The sequence below is a fragment of the Ochotona curzoniae genome, unplaced genomic scaffold, assembly GCF_017591425.1.
Source record: "Ochotona curzoniae isolate NIBS_2020 unplaced genomic scaffold, NIBS_Ocur_1.0 scaffold_3171, whole genome shotgun sequence".
Classification (NCBI taxonomy): Eukaryota; Metazoa; Chordata; class Mammalia; order Lagomorpha; family Ochotonidae; genus Ochotona; species Ochotona curzoniae.
Window position 1 is genome coordinate 1,442,403 of NW_024467104.1, and position 18,963 is coordinate 1,461,365.

The 18,963-nt window shown below is 38.8% G+C and overlaps 1 protein-coding gene across 1 annotated transcript; it reads right to left on the reverse strand.

The window, feature by feature from the left end:
- Positions 1-11,030: 11,030 nt before the first annotated feature.
- LOC121172272 (olfactory receptor 5G3-like) lies at positions 11,031-11,972 on the reverse strand. Its single transcript, XM_041004125.1, has one exon. It carries the CDS (start codon positions 11,970-11,972, stop codon positions 11,031-11,033), a length of 942 nt encoding a protein of 313 aa, XP_040860059.1.
- Positions 11,973-18,963: the final 6,991 nt, after the last annotated feature.

Below are 18,963 nucleotides of genomic sequence, written 5' to 3' on the forward strand. Positions count from 1 at the left end.
GATCAGTGCAGTTCCGGTATTTGTGGTCACTTGAGGAGTGAATCATCAGATGAAGGTCTTCCTCTCTGTCTCTTCTCCTCTCTATACGTATTTGCGTTTCCAATAAAAATAAATAAATGTTTTAAAAAGTCAACTTCTAAAGGACACACACTCTACAATCTCAACCACATACTATCAAAGATGAAATTTAAATATGAAGATCAACATGGTTATTGCTGGAGATTAAGGATAGAGGAATTAAAGGTTGTGGTGTGCTTGTAAAGTGGTAGTACAGTTGGACATCATTTTGGTAGCAGGATGGTATGTCCTGATCATGGTTGCATTTAGGACCAAAATAAAGAAGAAAAGAGAGAAAGAGAGAAAGAGAGGGAAGAGATGGAGGGAGGAAGGATGGGAGCAAAAGAAAGAGAGGAGATGATAAAAGAAAAACAATGCAAAAGGCAGAAGGTAAACATTTTGTGCTATAAAGCTTTTTTGATTATTTCAATAGCAAGATATGCAAAAATATTTATTAAAAATACAACAGAAGTATTGAGAAAGGTCTAATGACTCCCTCCTTAATTTAAAAAAAAATCTGTATGAATATTTTGGTCAACTAGAAATTAAGGAATGTAAAAACTACCAAACTCTTGTGTTCTTGTGTTTTTAGATTTATGTCTTGGACAAAAAAATTAAACGATTGAGTCTAGAATATACATTCCATAATATTTGTTTCAACTTCATATTCAACCTGAAATCTTGTGTGAAACCATACTTACTAGTGTGGGATGGTCTTTTAAGCTATACTTGATGTCACCTTATGTAATGGAAAGAGTCTGATCAAATAAAAGCTAAAAGCCATGAGGATACACATTTGTTTCAGCAGTTTAAAACCAATTAGGAAGTCCATGTACCGCTGCATGATACCTGAGTTCCGTATCTGGCTCTGCCAAGACTTCGGCTTTCTGCTAACGTGGACCTGGGCAGCATCAGTGAAGGCTGAAGTAACTGGATCTCAGGCATCCTGGTGGAAGACATGGCTTGGACTCCCAGATCTGAACTTCCGCTTCAGTTGTGCACCAGGCAGGTCATTGTTCTTGCCATTCCAGAGTTACGCAGGTTCACACATCAAATATCGTTATCATCTTGGTTGTTGGTAAGTCTGGAATTATTAGGTTTTCTTTCTCCTGAAGGTTTCTCTTTGCATTACTTTGGAAGTTGTGTCTTGTGAAATCCAAAATATTTGTAAGATCTTTCTTATCTTTGTTCACAAATTTGTGAATAATGCATTCACAATGCATATTAATTTTCCAGTGAATAATGACTAATATTATTTTTAGCCTATTCCTATCCTTAATAGAAGTGGATCATTTGGAAACCAACCAATCTTGTTTATTAAAGTCACTGCTGAAATTGTTATAGGCACCCAGTACCTTTGGTTGAGACACACTGGATGCGCTGTTTCCTCAGCTGCTGAACTTTGTCAGGTGTTTCCAGAGTAATATACTTTGTTCCAACAATGCCATTCATTATCTAAACTTTACATTGAGAATTCCACTATTTGTATTAATGCTCTCACTTGTTTTTTAATCAATGTTGTCTGTTCCAGAAGACCTTTGTTTAGTTTGTTTCTCCTGATGATTCCTGTAGCTCTGAATCCACTAGATCAAAGATGCACCCAACAGTCATAAACGCTGAATAGAATTTTTTTTAAAAAAGTGTTATTGTGGGTTGTCTATCACTTTGAGAGTTCATGAAACTAACTTTGAAATACACAGATCACAACCATTCCACAAGTGACCATGACATGTTACAGTTTATCAGACACCAGTGCTGTACATTACATTTAACTATGCAGTGTATATTGTCCCAGTGTATCATTTAGGCAACTGTTTTAGAAAATTGATGATTTCAAACATAGAACACTCTTTGAAACGGCAACCTGGTTCTAGATATATTTTATGAGTTCATGTATTAAATATGCTCAGTATGCAGTCCTTTGTTCAACTAAAGTACTAAAGTACTTTGTTTACTAAAGTACCTTTTGTAGTACAGTTTGTCATTTCCCAATAAATTTAAAAATACTTTAAATGTCCTAATTATTCCCGTTATACTGTCCTCAAAAGAATAGGACTCTATAATCATAATATTCACTTCAAGTTATCACAAATGTGAAATTTAGTATTACATTATGTGTATTGTATTACACACACACACACACAACATAATAGGGTAAGACAGACATCCAGGCCTTGTGTGAGCCCATAAACCTAATGGGACATTTCATTATCTCTGTTTCAAACACAAAATTCAACCAAAACATACATTTAATTTAGGTGATTGAGACCAAAAGACACAGACTTAATTATTCTATTTGTATCAATAGGAAGCTACAAAGAAAAAATGCTCCCCTAGTTTCTATATTCATTTTTGCTTACGTAACCTCCTATGTACCATTGTGAAATCAAGGAACTTGCCCTAAGCATTTTTGTCTACTAGCATTAAAGAAGATTACAAAACAAACACAAAGCAAAAACAAAAATAGATTACCTTAAAAAATGTACGTGTGAGTGCTGGAGCTGTGATGTAGTACGTTAAGCCACCAGCTGCAGTGCCAACATCCCATATGAGTGCTGGTTTGAGTCCCAGCTGCTCTGCTTCCCATCCAGCTGCTGTTATGGCCTGGGAGACAGCAGAAGATGGCTCAAGCCTTTGAGTCCCTGCAAACACTTGGGAGAATCCCCAAAACAATGCTCCTGGCTCCTGGCTTCAGATCATCTGAGCTCTGGTCAGTGGGACCACTTTGGAAGAGAGCCAGTGCCTGGAAAAATATATCTGAGGGTAATGCTTCCTTGAAACTGAGTCTTCTGAGAATATTTTAACCAGCAGCTCAGTATCAGGAGAGGTTTTACGAACAGAGTTGAGCAAATTGCAGTCAACTCCCTCAAGGAAACAGAAGCTCAGGAGACCAAGCCCAGAGGGAAGATACAATTTTTTTTTGTTTTGGTTGTTTTTAAGAAAGCAATTAAGGTCATTTTGAGTCAACTGCATTTGCAGAAAAAATAAACTCTTTCCTTTTGCGACTACGCCTGTCTTAGACATTCTAATTCTGACTGTGACAGTCACATGAGCAACACTAGCCGTTAGTCTAAGCAGATGTGAGAATTCTAAAAAGGACCTACTTGGGAAAGATGACAGTCATGTGTGGAGTGTCTTTGCCCTGCAGCACTAAGGATTCTGCAGTTGGTATAGCAGTTACTAGGTAGGTAAGGGTCCATGAAATACCTTAACAAGTAGCCAGAGGGCTTGTAAATATGAGACTGCTCCAAGCATTCGTGGAAATGGCAGAAAAACATAACTTTCTCTTGCTACCAAAACAAGTGAATTTCATGTATATTACAGTTTCTCATCATGCTCATGGAAATGTGTATTTTGAAAATCATGTGCAGATTTCAGCTTTTTGTATTAAAAGAACTTCATTGCTTAATCCCATTTTTCTATGAACTTTCTGAGGTACACACTTCTAGTCTTTTGGAACTGAAATTGCCAAAGGAATCAAGATTTAAGTGCATAAAAATAAAATATACTTGAAGATTTCTCTATAGCAAAGAACAGATACAACAATGTCTAAATTTTTAAGTATTCAGTTATATTTAAGAGTTAGAAAGAGAGATTGGGCTAGGCTGAAACCAGCAGCCTGGAGCTCCATCCAGGTCTTCCTTTTGAGTGACAGGAACCCACTTACTTGAGCCATCTCTCCTGCCTCCCAGGGTCTCTTGAAGTGACAATAGATCGAGGACACAAACTCAGGCACTCCAATACTTGATGCAGTGTACCAAGGGACAACTCAACTACTATACCAAATGCCTGCCCCAGAGCAAAACCTTTGGTTTGTTTCAAACACAATGACTCTTTTTTATTTTGAATTTTTGGTACAGTTATGGAGGGTCTTGGAAATGCCGCCCTCCCCAAATTCCCACCTCCCGATTTATTTTCTCCATGTTGTTAAAATTATATAGTCCTTCATGACAAGTCATAAATCCATCAGTCTATTATTTAAGTGTGTCCCGACATTGCTGGTACAGACAACCCAGATATGAAGATACAAGACAATATGCATCTCTACTTCCAAATCAAAGACGGATTCCCAATGAAACTGTCGAACATATCTAGACAATGGAATGCTGGACTGTCTGACAGAACAACACCTTTGAAAGACACGTTGTCTGTGTGAAGATTTCAAAATTTTAAGCTTAAAAACATCTGTTTGGCCCTTCAAGTTTGTACTCTAGGCAGAAGAGTTTGGATTTTTCTGAAAATTGTGAAGGATCTTTTAAGGTCTTTCAGAAGAGAGATGACATTTATTCAGTTGACATGAATAATGACTGTCACCAATAGTGTTAACTATATACAGGGTATATTAAGTGATTTGAGAAAATTGGCATCCTCAAACTGTTTGAGAACCCAGCAAAGTAGACAGACAAACAAAAAAGACCCATGTAGTCTACCACCTCCTCCCACCAAGTGGATACTGTTCTTGGAAAACACAGCACAAGACTACCATAGGATCTTGACGTTCTTTCCCAGCCAATAGCTCTTACAAGAATTTAAATGTGAAACCTAAACCTGAAACTGACAGATGAGAATCTCCATGACATTGCTCTGGATAATACGATATCTATATGTTGTCAATGATGGAAATCTGCATCAATGGGAAATGAAAAATCCCCATGAGTTTGGTCTGGGCGATGACTTCCGGTGCGGCATTCAACTCACCATTTAGGAAGACTACATCCCCTACCACAGGAGCCAGGTTTGATTTCTGGCTTCTCCACTTCTGATCCAGCTTCCTGGGAGAAAGTGGGCTTCCTGGGAGAAAGAACTTGGGATCCTGCCACCTGCACAGGATATCTGAGTGGAACTCTGTGTTCTGTTCCAGCCATGGCTCTTGTGGGCATTTGAGAACTAAATTAGCAGATAGAAGAATTATTATCCAAAGACAAAAACGATACATGTTGACTATGGGATAGGGGAAAAGAGAAATTGTGCACGTATTAGCACAAATGTAAAACAGTGCAGCATTTATGGAAACCAAAATAAACATTTCTGGATAAAAAAATAAAATTATAATTAACATATAATTAACATATATGGCTTGACAATCTCAGATCTGGTTATACAGCTGAAGAAATTGGAATCAATATGTCAAAAAGAGATCTATACCCCCATGTTCATGGTGCCCTATTCGTAATAGCCAAAAAACAAAGGGTACCACCATCCTCATCAAGGGTTGAATAAAGAGAACACGAAGGAGCCGGCGTTGTAGCCTAGCAGGGTAGAACCATTGCCTGTGATGTTGGCATTGCACACCGATGCTAGTTCAGGATGCAGCCACTCCACTTCCAATCCAGCTTCCTGCTGACTGACCTAAGAAAGCAGCAGAAGATGAGCACACATGGACGAAATGCAGAGGAAGCTCTGGCTCTTGGCTTCTAGCTTTGGCCTGACTCAGTAGGAGCCATTGAAACCATGCGGGGAGTGTCCAGCAGATGAAAGATCTCTTCATTTTTTTTTAATTTTAAAGATTTATTTATGTATGTATTTATTTATTTGAAAAGCAGAACCGTAGAAAAGGAAAAGAGAGATACAGATCCTCCATCCACTGATTCACTCCACAAATGGACAAATGACTAGGGCTGGGGCAGCTGCAAGCAAGTGAATCAGCTGGATCCCAAACCAACACCCATGAGGGGCGCCAGCACCACAGGTGGCTTTACCCACAACACCACAGTGTCATCCTCAAGATTCTCTCTCTCTCCCTCTATCCATGTGACTCTGCCTCTCAAATAAATAAATAAATAAATCTCTTTTTAAAATAAGTGAATATTTTTCATGCATTTTGTGATCTGCACCCTCATGAGTGAATCTGGACAATAACCATTATCATTGAAATAAGTCCAGCACAAAAAGAGAAATAGCATAGAATTTCACTGGCATACAGAATCTGCAACAATTATAGAAACAGAATAAAACAGTGAGTTCCAGAAACTGGAAAGCAATGAGAGACAGGTGTTAGTCAAAGGATAAAATTTCTTAGAAACTCAGAAGATAACACAATGAATACCTTTGTAGAGAGAACCAAAGCCAGATGAATTATGAAAGTTATAGAATGAAAAAATAAAGACCACAGCAGTGATGACATGAAAATGATAATATCAAAAGAGGGAACCATAAGAAGAGTTGGGTAGGCAGACTGCATACTCTCATTTTTGTCATGTCATAATACAGTTTTTCAGAGACTATTAAATGTTGACAGCATTATGTGTAGGAATATATGTATATTGAATAGAAAAACTAGCCTTAAAATTAGCAATAATAAAAATCTCACCTAATGACAGAATGAGGTAAGGCTGATACAGGGCCTTCAAAATACTCAAAGAACACATATTACTACGAAATTACATTTGATTTCAGAAGTTGAGTTCCAAAATAAACATCTTTTAATTCTACTTTTTCTGAACTTCCTGGAGTACTCTCATGTACACATGTGATTGTAAAACTTTTCTTATCTAACTGATAAGAGTTTTAAAACAATAATTCAAGATGTTTATTATTAATCTAAAGGATGACCATGAACAGATGAAAACATAATAAAATTCCCTTATTGTTTAAGGAAAAACACCTTTTGCATGCTCCACAAATAGAGGAATTGAATGCAGAATGGCTATCTAAAATTATTTTATGTATGAAAAGAGGAACTGAAGCTATTGACTATACTATGGCTATGTATGATGATATGGCCACAAAATACCTAAGTAAATATTTAGTGACAAAGAGCCATCATGAATGTAACTTACACTCAGATGCTTCAGAAAAAAAATCATCTGTGTAGGAAAAGATACGTACATGCTTGAGTATGCGTATCTTGAGAAAGAAATAATAAATACAAAAGCACAGAGAATAAGAAAATATTAACAGGTGAATATGAGTAAAAGGTATATAGTAGTATTATCTATGTTCTTTCTAAAGTTAAAAATATTGCCATAAAAATGTTTTAAGAACAAAATTACTTAAAAAGCAATGATCACTTTGATGAAATCAGAAAACCAAGATTAAAAAACATTTCTAACGTTTATTGCCGAATTCATTTTTCTTAGTACAAAGAATTGGAAAATAAGTAGTTTTCAACAAGAGGAAGGTGAGACAGTTAAAAAGAACAAGCTGGAGCAATGTGCGTTGCTATGAGACAATAGTCAATAAAATGCTTAAATGAAGGAGGCAAGGAGTGATGCAATGTGCTGGAAGCTGGTGTGTGTGTGTGTGTGTGTGTGTGTGTGTGTGTGTGTTGTAAGGCTTATCCACACATGTCGTATTTTTGGGGGGAAAAAAAATGTTCTTCAGAAGTGCAACATAACTTCTATTTGGAATGAATGTGAAGTTTATTCTTTATATTTGCTAATATACTTTGTGCCCAACCAGCCAAAAGCGACAGAAAATTAACAAGTCCAGGAATAGCTCTCAACCAACAGCTGGTTCACACAAGCACATTCCCAGCTTTCTGACTCATGTAGTTTGCACACTTGATAACCCCAGTATGTCCAGCAGGATCAGGGCTCAGTTCATCACTGCCGTGGTCTTCTGCTAATACCAAAGCTAATAATCCAGGAAATGGGTGTTACCCACATGGAACCCTCAGAGTAGCCAGTAGAAAAGACAAAAATACATCCACTGGCAAAATAAAAAATAAAAGATCAGACATAATCATTTAATTCACTCTGCCTTGCCAACTCCATTATCAGAGCTCCCTTTGTCACCCACATGAATTGTCTGCAGCTCAGTCCTTGTCCTGGGGTTGATTTTTGAAGGAAAAAAATAAAAAACAAAAACACTGCGGTGCCAGGTGTGGTCCTTGGGATTGTCAGGATGAAGTTCTGTGGTGCGATTACTCTGCACAGAGGAAACAGTGACTCGTCGCTGATGGAGTAGGATCAGCACAGCCACTGGTAACCCCATTAGCACTATTATTCACCTGCGGGAGTTGGAATGGAGTACAGTGAAAGGAATGTGCTGTCTTGGGTAATTATCTCTTGCACATAGGAGAGGTGGGGAGCAATGATAACTATTGGGCTGATGAATTGATAGAGTTCCATGTCACGAAAGGAATTCAGAATTCAGATCAGTTCTAACATAGGACATTCTGTACAAGAGATGTAACAATGAAAACACACTCACACACATACATTCAAATAGAAACGAGAAGGTATGAAAACTCAACCCAAGAACTGGATGGTGAGACATAATAACCAGGAAGTTGAATTCACAGCTATGCAAGTCAGGACTTGGACAGGAAGTGTTGGACCTCAGGAATCGGGAGCAGGGCAGCTGTGTGAATGTGCTGCAAAGAGTCCCCGGATCCTGAAGTTTCTGAACCTGCAAAAGTTTGCCTTTTCCCTTCGTCTTAAGAACACATGTGTGAGGGTTTTCCCAAGATCTATGCCTGCGTCCTCTCCTGAAGTTTAAACATAATAATGAAGGGTTGGGCTCGGAATGCTATGTTCCAAGGGCTGGAGAGAACTGGTCTGCTTTGGGGGAAAAAAATAATTATTCATAATTACGCAACACCTACCACATGCCAGCCAGCACTAGGAAAATGTGGCAAGATATATATACACACACATGGATTTAAAAATGCCTTGTACCAAAAAAAGATTTTCTTCTAATTGATTTTCCATGAGCATTTGAGGCTTCCACATATATCTTGGGTATAATACTGTTATAATAAGATAATATAGTAGGTAGAATGTAAAAACATTAATTCTAGAGATTTTAGCTTCATAAGCAGCTCAGTAGTGTGGAAAGCTGACAAGGCTTCAGGCTTTTCAAAGTTCTGCCACCACTGAACACACAAAGAATGCAGAAGAAGGAGTCACTCTTCTTTTTCTACTTAATTCAGCATTTTCAATCCCATAGAACTCCTAGAGAATGACTACTGATTTCCCTACTTCAAGTAAGTAGTCATCTTAATGACAGTGCTACCACTTACATAAGATCATTTAAAAGTTTTCTGTAGCAAGCTCAATAGTGATTTGTGGAAATGTATGTTTTTGTAATCTATCTAGAAAAAAGATCAAAATTACTCTTCATTTATGTGAGATGAACAACTACATTCACTTGAAATGTTGTCCTAAGGCTGTGTTAAATCTGCCATTTTTCATAATCTGAAGGTGTGTGACCATCTAAGCAGCTTTTGGAACATTATGCTAATCCATTATTTTGGTAATATCATCATGACAAAGCACATTACACTAACAGATTCTAGAATTTTAGATATTTTGGTAAAATGCATGTGTAACAAACCATCCTGAGATCCAGGAGCCTAATCCTTGAGTTTAAGTCCAGTGCCACTGCCACACTAGATTATCTCTCCAAAGTGAAAATAATGAAGAGAAAGGCCAATGTCTCGGTAAACCTATTTGAGTTTTGGAAGTAACACATTCCAAAGCTAGGATTATTTCTCAGGTCTACACAGTGAATGCTACAGCACGCTGCCAGTGTCGAGTGGGTTACACAGCAGGAGAGCCGTCTGAGGCAGTTTCCACTCATAGCACACACAATCCTGATATGTGGGCCACCTGACACAGCAGACTTCCTGGTAGTCACAGGTAGGAAAAGGTGCAGAGCTGGTTAAACCCTCGGGAGGAAATGAGCTTAGACACTGAAGTTCAAGAGCTAGTCCATGTCATCTACCGAAAACAACTTTAAAGCTCTGGAGAAAACACTCCGAGTCTGTTCCTGGGTTATGACAAACAAGAAATGTGCAGTGGAATGTGGCCATGCTTGCAGGCCTGCTGGTCCCGTCAGATCTGCCCAAAAATGAGGTTAGACAAGTATAGCAGCAGTCTGTCATTAAGTGAAAATAGCACACCTGGACTGAACCCAAATAGAGCTGAGAGCCTAAACAAACACGGATAAAAGCTCTCCTTACCTAGTTGCAGTATCATTTCCCTACACTTAGCAAGTCAACAGATTGATATACAGCCTTCATTTTATACACGATAGAGGCTTTTTGCCTTTTACAAAATGTGATCAGTGCTGTACAGTAATCTACAAGTTGATTTTCTATCTCTGATTTTATACCACAGAGCTTGCCCTGCTAGTCCATAAACATCTTATTGTTTGTTGCTGTGTATTTCATAAAAAAAAGTATACTTTCCCTTTTTTCTGATGAATAATATGTCTCCCCTGAGTTTTCTTTGTCTCCTATGGAATGTTGCAACATAGGTGACCCTTAAGCTTTGGAAAACGTATTCCTGTGCCCTTAATTTACTTAAAAAGCGATTTCTGAGTCAAAACCATTTAAACGTATAATATTCAGTGGAAACTACAACATTACATTGTGAAGACAGAATCACGCCATCTGCATGAAGTGACAGAGACAAAAGCCAAATTCTCACCAGCAAAAGCTGTTAGTGTTTCATCCACACAGAGCACTGCATTGGCATTTTAAGATTACATTTACCTCATCAATCATTATGTTGCAAAGTTTTCCATGTATTTCTGATCATTTGAATTCCCTTTCTTGTGAATGACTGTTCATTCGTGGATCCTTTATCTGTTGTGTTTCTTGTCATTATAAATTTAAAACTGTTTTTCAAATATCAAGAATATGATTTCATTGTTGACACGGATACACAGATATCTTCTCTCAGTTTATTTTTTCCTGTTTGATACTACTTGCAGCGCTTTCATATTTTCTTCTTACTTCATGTCTGGATTAAAAAAGTGCTTGCGCACAAATGTTCCACTCAGCTTTCTTCTAGTATAGTTGTACAGTTGTATTGTCAATTCATCACTGTATTATTTTTGAAACCCCCATCAAGCCAGAGAAGAACATTGAAGCACAATAATAGTCACAAATATCTCCATCTTTTCAGATTATCTGTGAATTGGGAGATGCGGGATTTGTGCATTGTCTCTCATTCTCATTCCAGTATATTTTTCATGGTCTATCTTGTGCAGCATGTACAGCACAACACAAATGAAATTCTATCTTACTTACTTGTTAGCAAATGTCCCCTCTCCAATGTTCTCCGGAAGGCATCTTTCACCTCCTTGTTTCTCAAGCTGTAGATGATGGGGTTCAACATGGGAATCACTATGGTGTAAAACACAGAAATCACTTTATTGATATCCAGGGAAGAGCTTGAGCTAGGTCTGACATAGATAAAGAAAAGAGTTCCATAGAGGATGGAGACAGCTGTGAGGTGGGAAGAGCACGCTGAGAAGGCCTTTCTCCTCCCACCGGCAGTCTGGATCCTGACGATGCACAGCAGGATGCAAACATAGGAGACCATGATGATCAGACCGCTGAGGACCCCTATAGCTCCCGCCAAGGTGAAAAGCACCAAGTTATTAGTCCAGGTATCTGCACATGCTAAGGAAAGCAGTGGGGAAATATCACAGAAAAAGTCGTTGATGATATTGGGACCACAGAAGGGTAAGCAAAAAGTCAATGTCGTATGGGTCATGGTGCTTATAAGAGCCATGGCATACGGTCCTATAATCAACTGTACACAAACCCCCTGAGACATAATGAGTGTATACAACAAGGGTTTGCAGATGGCTATGTACCGATCATACGCCATGGCAGCCAAGAGGAAGCACTCCGTGGCCACAAAGAGACCAAAGAACCACATCTGTGCAGCACAACCCACAAAGGAAATGACCTTTTGCTCCGCAAAGGTATCACCCAGCATTTTAGGAGCGATGGAAGAAGAACACATATCAACAAGGGACAAGTGGCTAAGAAAAAAGTACATAGGGGTGTGAAGTTTGGGATCAAGCCATATGAGAGTGATCATCCCCATGTTACCCCCAAGGGTGACAAGGTAAATAAAAAGAAGCGTGACAAATAGGACTATCTTCTGGTGGAGTAGATCTGTGAGGCCCAAGAAGAGAAATTCAGTCACTGTCGTCTGATTCTTATCTTCCATGAGTCCCTGCGATCTGTCAAAGAAAAAGAATTAATTTTATGACCAGGTTGTTTTAAATGATCCATAGCAAGCATTGTGAAATATCATTCAAATGGAGACAAGATTGTTTAGCTACCAGGTCTCAGAAGTTGTGCAAGGAGACTGAAAAATTATGTAACTTACAACTGATATCTGAATTCTGTTCCCATTCCCATAAGAAGAATCCAGCTACATAATCTGGGCCTCTCTCAGATCTCAACAACTATTTTTCAAAATTGGAATTCGCTTAGTAATACCATTACTGGAAAGCTTGTAAAAACAAAAGTTCAGATGCTAATATTTGATATTATGGAAACGTCATGCAGGAGCCCCTGTTATAACAGATGCTCTGTGAATCCAATGGTATTAAGACAGAGTTTGTGTGTGTGTTTATCAGTTTACTCCTTTCCCCCTTTGTAAAAAGATGTGCAGAGGACAGAACACACACCTGACAAAGAGACTGAAGAATAATAGAAACAAATGATAGTTGCTCAAACTCAAAAAGTTGCACTCTTAAAAAGGGAGACCACATTTATTGCATGTGCCAGATGTGAAGTCAAAGAAACCACCAAGAGGTAAGGATACAAAATAATAGGCTGAGAGGAAAGGGTAGGGAGTAGCTAGCTAGCTAGTCATTACACTCCTGGAAGCCAATCCAAAGAAAATGAACTTGGCTTATGAAGGAGTCACTGTACCACCACGTTTATAGCAGCTCCAATCACCATAGCTAAAGCAAGGAAACAACCCAGAGTCTCATTAATTGATGACCAGATGAAGAAATTGCAGGATAAAGATACACAACAGGGCCCGGCGCGGTGGTGCAGTGGTTAAGGTCCTCGCCTTGCACGCCCGGGATCCCATATGAGCTGCGGTTCTAATCCCGGCAGCCCTGCTTCCCTTCCAGCTCTCTGCCTGTGGCCTGGGAAAGCAGTCCAGGACGGCCCAAAGTTTTGGGACCCTGCACCCACGTGGGAGACCCGAAAGAAGCTCCTGGCTTCGGATTGACTCAGCTCCAGCCGTTGCGGCCGCCTGGGGAGTGAATCATCGGACAGAAGATTTTCCTCTCCGTCTCTCCTCTCTGTATATCCGCTTAGCAAAATAAGCCAATACCAAAAAGGCAAACATCATGTGTTTTGGCTTGATACACAGTAGTTAATACAGAGTACCAAAAAATAAGTGAATGAATAAAACTGACATATTCTGATTTTATTCTTGTGGTTAGCCCTTGTGTGTACTTCTGTGGATCGGTGCTCTCTGTGCCTGTTATTGCTGAGTGTTCTGCTTAGTGGTGCAATCAGCCTGTGCTTATAAAGTAAATTCAGATTATGTTATTGCAAAAATTAAAAGGAAGATAGGAGGAAGAATTTGGGGTAGGGATGGAAAGGAGCAAAATATGATTTTCTTCTTAGAACTATATCTACTGCATACATGAAAGATGCTCTCTTTATATTAATAAAATATTTCTAAATAAAAATTTTTAAAGAGGGAAAAAAAGAGACTCTCCCAACTGTATACTCACCAAAAGAATATGATACTCTAGAAGGATGTGACAGATCCTGCCTTTGCAAGCAAGGGATCTGGCTAATGTTAGACAGACGCTTTCATCATAATTGTCTAGAAAATTAAGCACCTGCTGAGTTAAATAACAGAGTTTTGCAGCAATATCCTGTATTTTACATATTCTTTTAAGGTATACATCTTGAGAAACATCAGGAAACATCAACCATAATAAATGTCACAATAATAAATGTCAAATGTGTAATGCCTTATGCAGGAAAGGCACCAAGAGAACAGTATTGATTGTGTCTTTTATTAGTTGAAGAATAAGTAAAGCTGTTTTAAACTTCCTGAAGCAGCTCATTATGTAGGATAATTTATACAAGATAGTCTAGTTTGCGCATCATAATCACTTCAATCTATGTCCTCTGCAAATAGATGAAAAGCAGTAAGCCCCTTGCGTTATCTAGCATAATGTAGGGCTTTAATAAATAAGATTTCAAATAGTTGATATGGCCTGTGTCCACCCCCTTTGCTTTCTCCTTATCATGAGTATTCACCTAGTGCTGTATGGAATCCGTCTTCAGCTGTCACCAAGGCAATTCTAGACTTGAAAAAGGAGAGGAAAGTTTCTAACACTCTAAAATAGGTTTAAGGACGTAAATGGTAGTACAGGCTGATTCTAGTCTTAATCCATTCAGGATCTTCTTGTTTATTTGAACATAAGTCATCTTGTTTCTTCTAGAAAGTGAGGAAGATAATCTTTGTTCTCTTTTCATCGCTAATATTCTGTGATCTTAAAATTTCTCGTGGACATTACATTATCTTTATTTACATTTAATAAACTTTATAAAATAGTTTTTATTTAAGAAAAGTTACATATTTTTTTCATGTACAACATGATGTTTTGAAATATGTACCTATTGAGAAATGTCTGCCTTGAGCTAGCTAATGTACTTGATTTTTTCTTAGCAATATTCTGCAATACAATTCACAATTATTAACAATGCTTCTATATTATTTTTAAAATCCAGTTCGGAATGTACTCACTTCTTTAAGGATATAGTTTATGTGTCTCCTTTAATTCATTAAAGGAACATGATTTTCTGGGCGTCAGGATGGAACGTTCAACTGCATCGTTGGTGGGAACCTTTCCAGAAGGACATGACTCCTCAGCTCATGGAAAAGGCAAATGCCTGACTTGAGGAGCTCAGATATAAAGAGCTACACCTTAACCTGCATGTGGATTCACACACTTTACGACGGAAAAGGCATTTTCTTGGGAGCCTTCACTAAGTCGGTCCCCGAAGAAGCTGAGTCTCAAGAGCTTATTCCTAAAGGGCCAAAATTAGTGTGATCTCAGTGGCATTAGGGTCAAGCATTACTTCTGTGTCTTCCCTCTCTCTCTCTCTCTATCTCTCTCTCTCTCTCTCTCTCTGTGTGTGTGTGTGTGTGTGTGTGTGTGTTTTAGGTTTTCTCCCCTGGGATCCTCTTCACCTCTGTTCATCAATGGAGGCACCAGCTGAAATGAAATACTTCCCTCTCTGGATTCTGGAAGCAGGTCCCCTGGAGACCAATGCCAATTCCTCAGCCTACTGTATTTCTATTCATCCTTATTTTAATTTATAAAATAAGGAAAATAATAGTTTATAGGTCACAAAGATATTGAAGGAACAAGAGATATACATATGTGTATGCACCTGTATGTGGAAACACTACAAGCACCATGAAGAGTAAGATCTTTGCATTTGCCGCATGAAGAAGGAGGTCATGAGGTGAAGTGAGATGACAAGCACAGAAAACCAAGTGTCAGGTGATGCTCCTTATACATGGAACCTAAAGCTAGCGATCTCAGGACATTGGAGCAAAGAACAGTGTGTGCAAAAGGCACGGATTGTGGACATGGAGAGATAGGGAAATGTTTTGCCCCCAAATATCTAATTTAGATAGGAAGAATGAATAACTTTCAAGAGACCAAGTATACATCACAGTGACTACTGATGCCATGATTCAATCACCATCTAGATGATATTCTTGAACAATGCAGAGAATGACTGTCAGGTACTCTTATCACCAGGTCATCATGTGACGCAGCCCATGCAATGGACTAGAGTTATCCCTTTCCTAGTGTACGTAGGGTATCCTCTGAAATGCCATGGAAAAAGCACATTATGAAAAAAAATAAAAACAGGCACAGTGCCATGGCTTAGTGGCTAAATCCTCGCCCTGCAAGTGCCAGGATCCCAGATGGGAGCCGATTGGTGTCCTGGCTGCTCCACTTCCCATCCAGCTCCCTGCTTGTGACCTGGGAAAGCAGTCGAGGACGGCCCAAAGCCTTGGGACCCTGCACCCGTGTGGGAGACCAGGAAGAAACTGCTGTCTCTGTCGCTCCTGCTCTCTGTAAAACTGCCTTTCCAATAAAAAAAAGAATTTAAAAAAACAGAAAGGAAAGAAGGAAAGGAGAGAAGAGGGAGGAGGGGGGAAGGAGAAAGAAGCAGGGAAGAGAGGGGAAAGGAGGGAAGGGAGGAAAGGAAACTCATGCGTGGATTAAAAAATAAAATGCACCAACCAAACTAAGCTTATTTTTAACTTCATTTTCCCATGAACTTCTTGAAGTACTGCCATATCACATTGAAATATCATGATGCACATGATAGAAGAATTTCATATGACCCGTCAGTGAAAGGTGTGAGAAGCAAAAACTGATCAACCTCTACAGAGAAATAAGTCAACGCATACTTAGAATTAGAAATTTCAACATCGTTCTCTCAATATCAGAGGAAGAAGACAAAATATCTCTAAGGAGACAGAAGACTTCAACAATGCTGTGAACATAAAAATTAAGATGTATAAAACATTACAACCAGGAAGAGTAGAGCATGCATTGTTTTTAAGTTCACTTGTAATAGCTGTCAAAAATCTATCTTGCTTATGTCTGTAAAAAGTTTCAATAACTTTAAAGGAGTTCAAGATAAGGCAAGAATACTCCCCAGCCCAGTGCAGTTACATTACAATCCAATAACATGAAGCTCTCTGGAAGAGCCCCCAAATAGTTCAGAAACAATGCATTTCTAAATAATCTAAGAATAAAACAAAAAAAAATAGAAATAGACCATATACTCACAATGAAAATGAAAGCATGACATACCAGAGTCAGTGGAAAAAATAAAACAAGCCTCAGAGGGAAATTTTAACACTAGCTTCTAAATTTTAAAAAATATCAAAGATAAAGGGCCAAAGTCGTGGTATTCCAGGCCATACCGATGCTCCAGTGCCAGAATCCTGTATGTTCATGGGTTTGCTTCTGGGCTTTCTAAGCCATTGGTGAATATGTCTATGATAATACAGTGATTTTATTAGCAGAGAGTTGTAATGTATTACAAATCAGGAAGTGCAACCCCTCCAACTTCATTCTCTTTGCTCAAGATTGTCTATTTTAAGTCTTCAGTAGTTTCATACAAAATTCAATATTTTTTTCCCATTTTTCTAAAAAATACAGGAAACTTCGATGCATTGGACATGTAGATTGTTTTGGGTGGTGTGGACAGTTTAACAATACTAATTCTTCTAGTGCATAAACATAGATTACGTTCTAATGTATTTGTATCTTTTCCAATTTCTTGAATGAATGTAGCAATTATCATGTATATCTGAAGGTTTTATTCATTTTATTTATATATGTAACTATGATGATTCTGTTAAATCCTTCTATGGAATCCTCTCTCATCGTGCAGAAGCCACGACTAATGCTGTAAACGCTGGTTTTGTATGTCTTGCAGCTGTGCTGCCTTGGGACTTCACCAGCAAGACCACCACACCAGAGCTGACCCACTCAAGCTCCTAACCTGTGAGCCTGGATAAACCGCCATCCTCCCTAAGCAGCTTGGTTCAAATACGTTACTGCAGTTATCGCAAAGCCAATAGAGGGGTATTTGTCTACAAGCTTTCTTTTCCCGTGGTTTCTTTTACAGCTCATTTTCAGGGTAACACTGGCCTCAAAGAAGAAGTTTGGAAATTCCCTTCTTTTTCAGTTTATTCTCAGCCTTTGTCAGGTTTAGGATAAGAAGTAGTTCACTCTCCCCTGAAGGAAATTGCAGTTACACTAGCAGCCTTTTTTTTTTTTTTTTATTGTTGCTTACATTGTATTATGTAGTACAGTTTTATAGGCGCTGGGGATTCCCCCCACCCCTCCCATACCCCTCCCCCCATGGTGGATTCTTTCCACCTTGTGGCATTTCCATAGTGCAAGTTCAGTTGAGATTCTTGCTTGCTAACAAAGGCCTAGCATTTAGTTCCGTGGGCCTATTGTCCATGTTATGTGCTGTGCCTCGGGGGGTGGATCCGTATATGGTCTGATGATAGGTCTAACAGAGATAAAATCGCGTCAGTTAGAAAGCCCCAATTCAAGGCCCAGTATCAATATACAACTTTTTGGAATGTTTTGACATAGTACTGGGGTAGACAATATGTTAAAAATAATGCAAGTTCCACTTCGAAACTCTGGGTTGAGGACAGGTATCAATGACGTTCATAATAACCAACAACCAAACAAAAAATTACAGGATAAATCAAAGACAAACCTGTGGTATCTATCTTTTGGGATTCACTCATTTTCCCTTTGCTTAGTTTCCAGTTGTGGCCAAGTTTCGCAACAAGAATGCATTTTGTTTTTTTTTATTGCCTGAGTAGTATTCCACCCCGTGAGTAGATGAACCAAGGCTTTCTTATCCCATTCTTCTGCTGATGGGCAATTCGGTTGCTTCATGTTTTTGCAATTACTGATTGTGCTGCAATGAACATAGCGGATGCATGTTGGTTGTCGTAAACAGGTGTTTTGGATTATATCCTAGGAGTGCTATGCTGGGTTATATGGTATGCGATTTTGCGTTGTTTGAGTGTTCTCCAGGATGGATCCATAAAGGCTGTACCATTTCAGCTCACCAGCAGTGAGAGTAGGGTTCCCTTTTCCCCGCATCCTCGCCAACAAGTGTCGTTGGTGTTCTGTTTATCGTGGGGCCAATTCTTACTGGTGTTAGGTGGTACCTCATCGATGTTTTAATTTGGATTTCCCTTATTGCTAGGGTGCTGCGAACATTTTTTTCAGATCGTTTGTTTGCCATTTGGACTTGTTCCTTTGTGAAAAATGTTTGCCCATTTCCAGTTGCCCATTTCTTGAGTGGTTTGTTTGTTTTGGTTTTTTTGGTTGTTTTGAAAGTTCTTTGTATATCCTGAAAATTAGCCCCCTATCGCCTATATCGAGTGCAAAGATCTTCTTCCCACTCTGTGGGTTGCTTTTTTACTTTGTTGATTGTTTCCCTTGCTGTACAGAAACTGTCTTAGTTTGTGAGGTCCCATTTGTTTTATTTCTGTTCTCAACTGCTATTTGCTTTGGTGTCCTTCTTAGAAAAGTCGCGAACCTACTCCTAGGTCTTGCAGGGTATTTCTACATTTGCCTGCGAGAGTTTAAAGGTTTCTG

Coding starts and splice junctions, on each gene's coding strand:
- LOC121172272 (XM_041004125.1), bottom strand. CDS start 11,972: ATGGAAGATAAGAATCAGACGACAGTGACTGAATTTCTCTTCTTGGGC.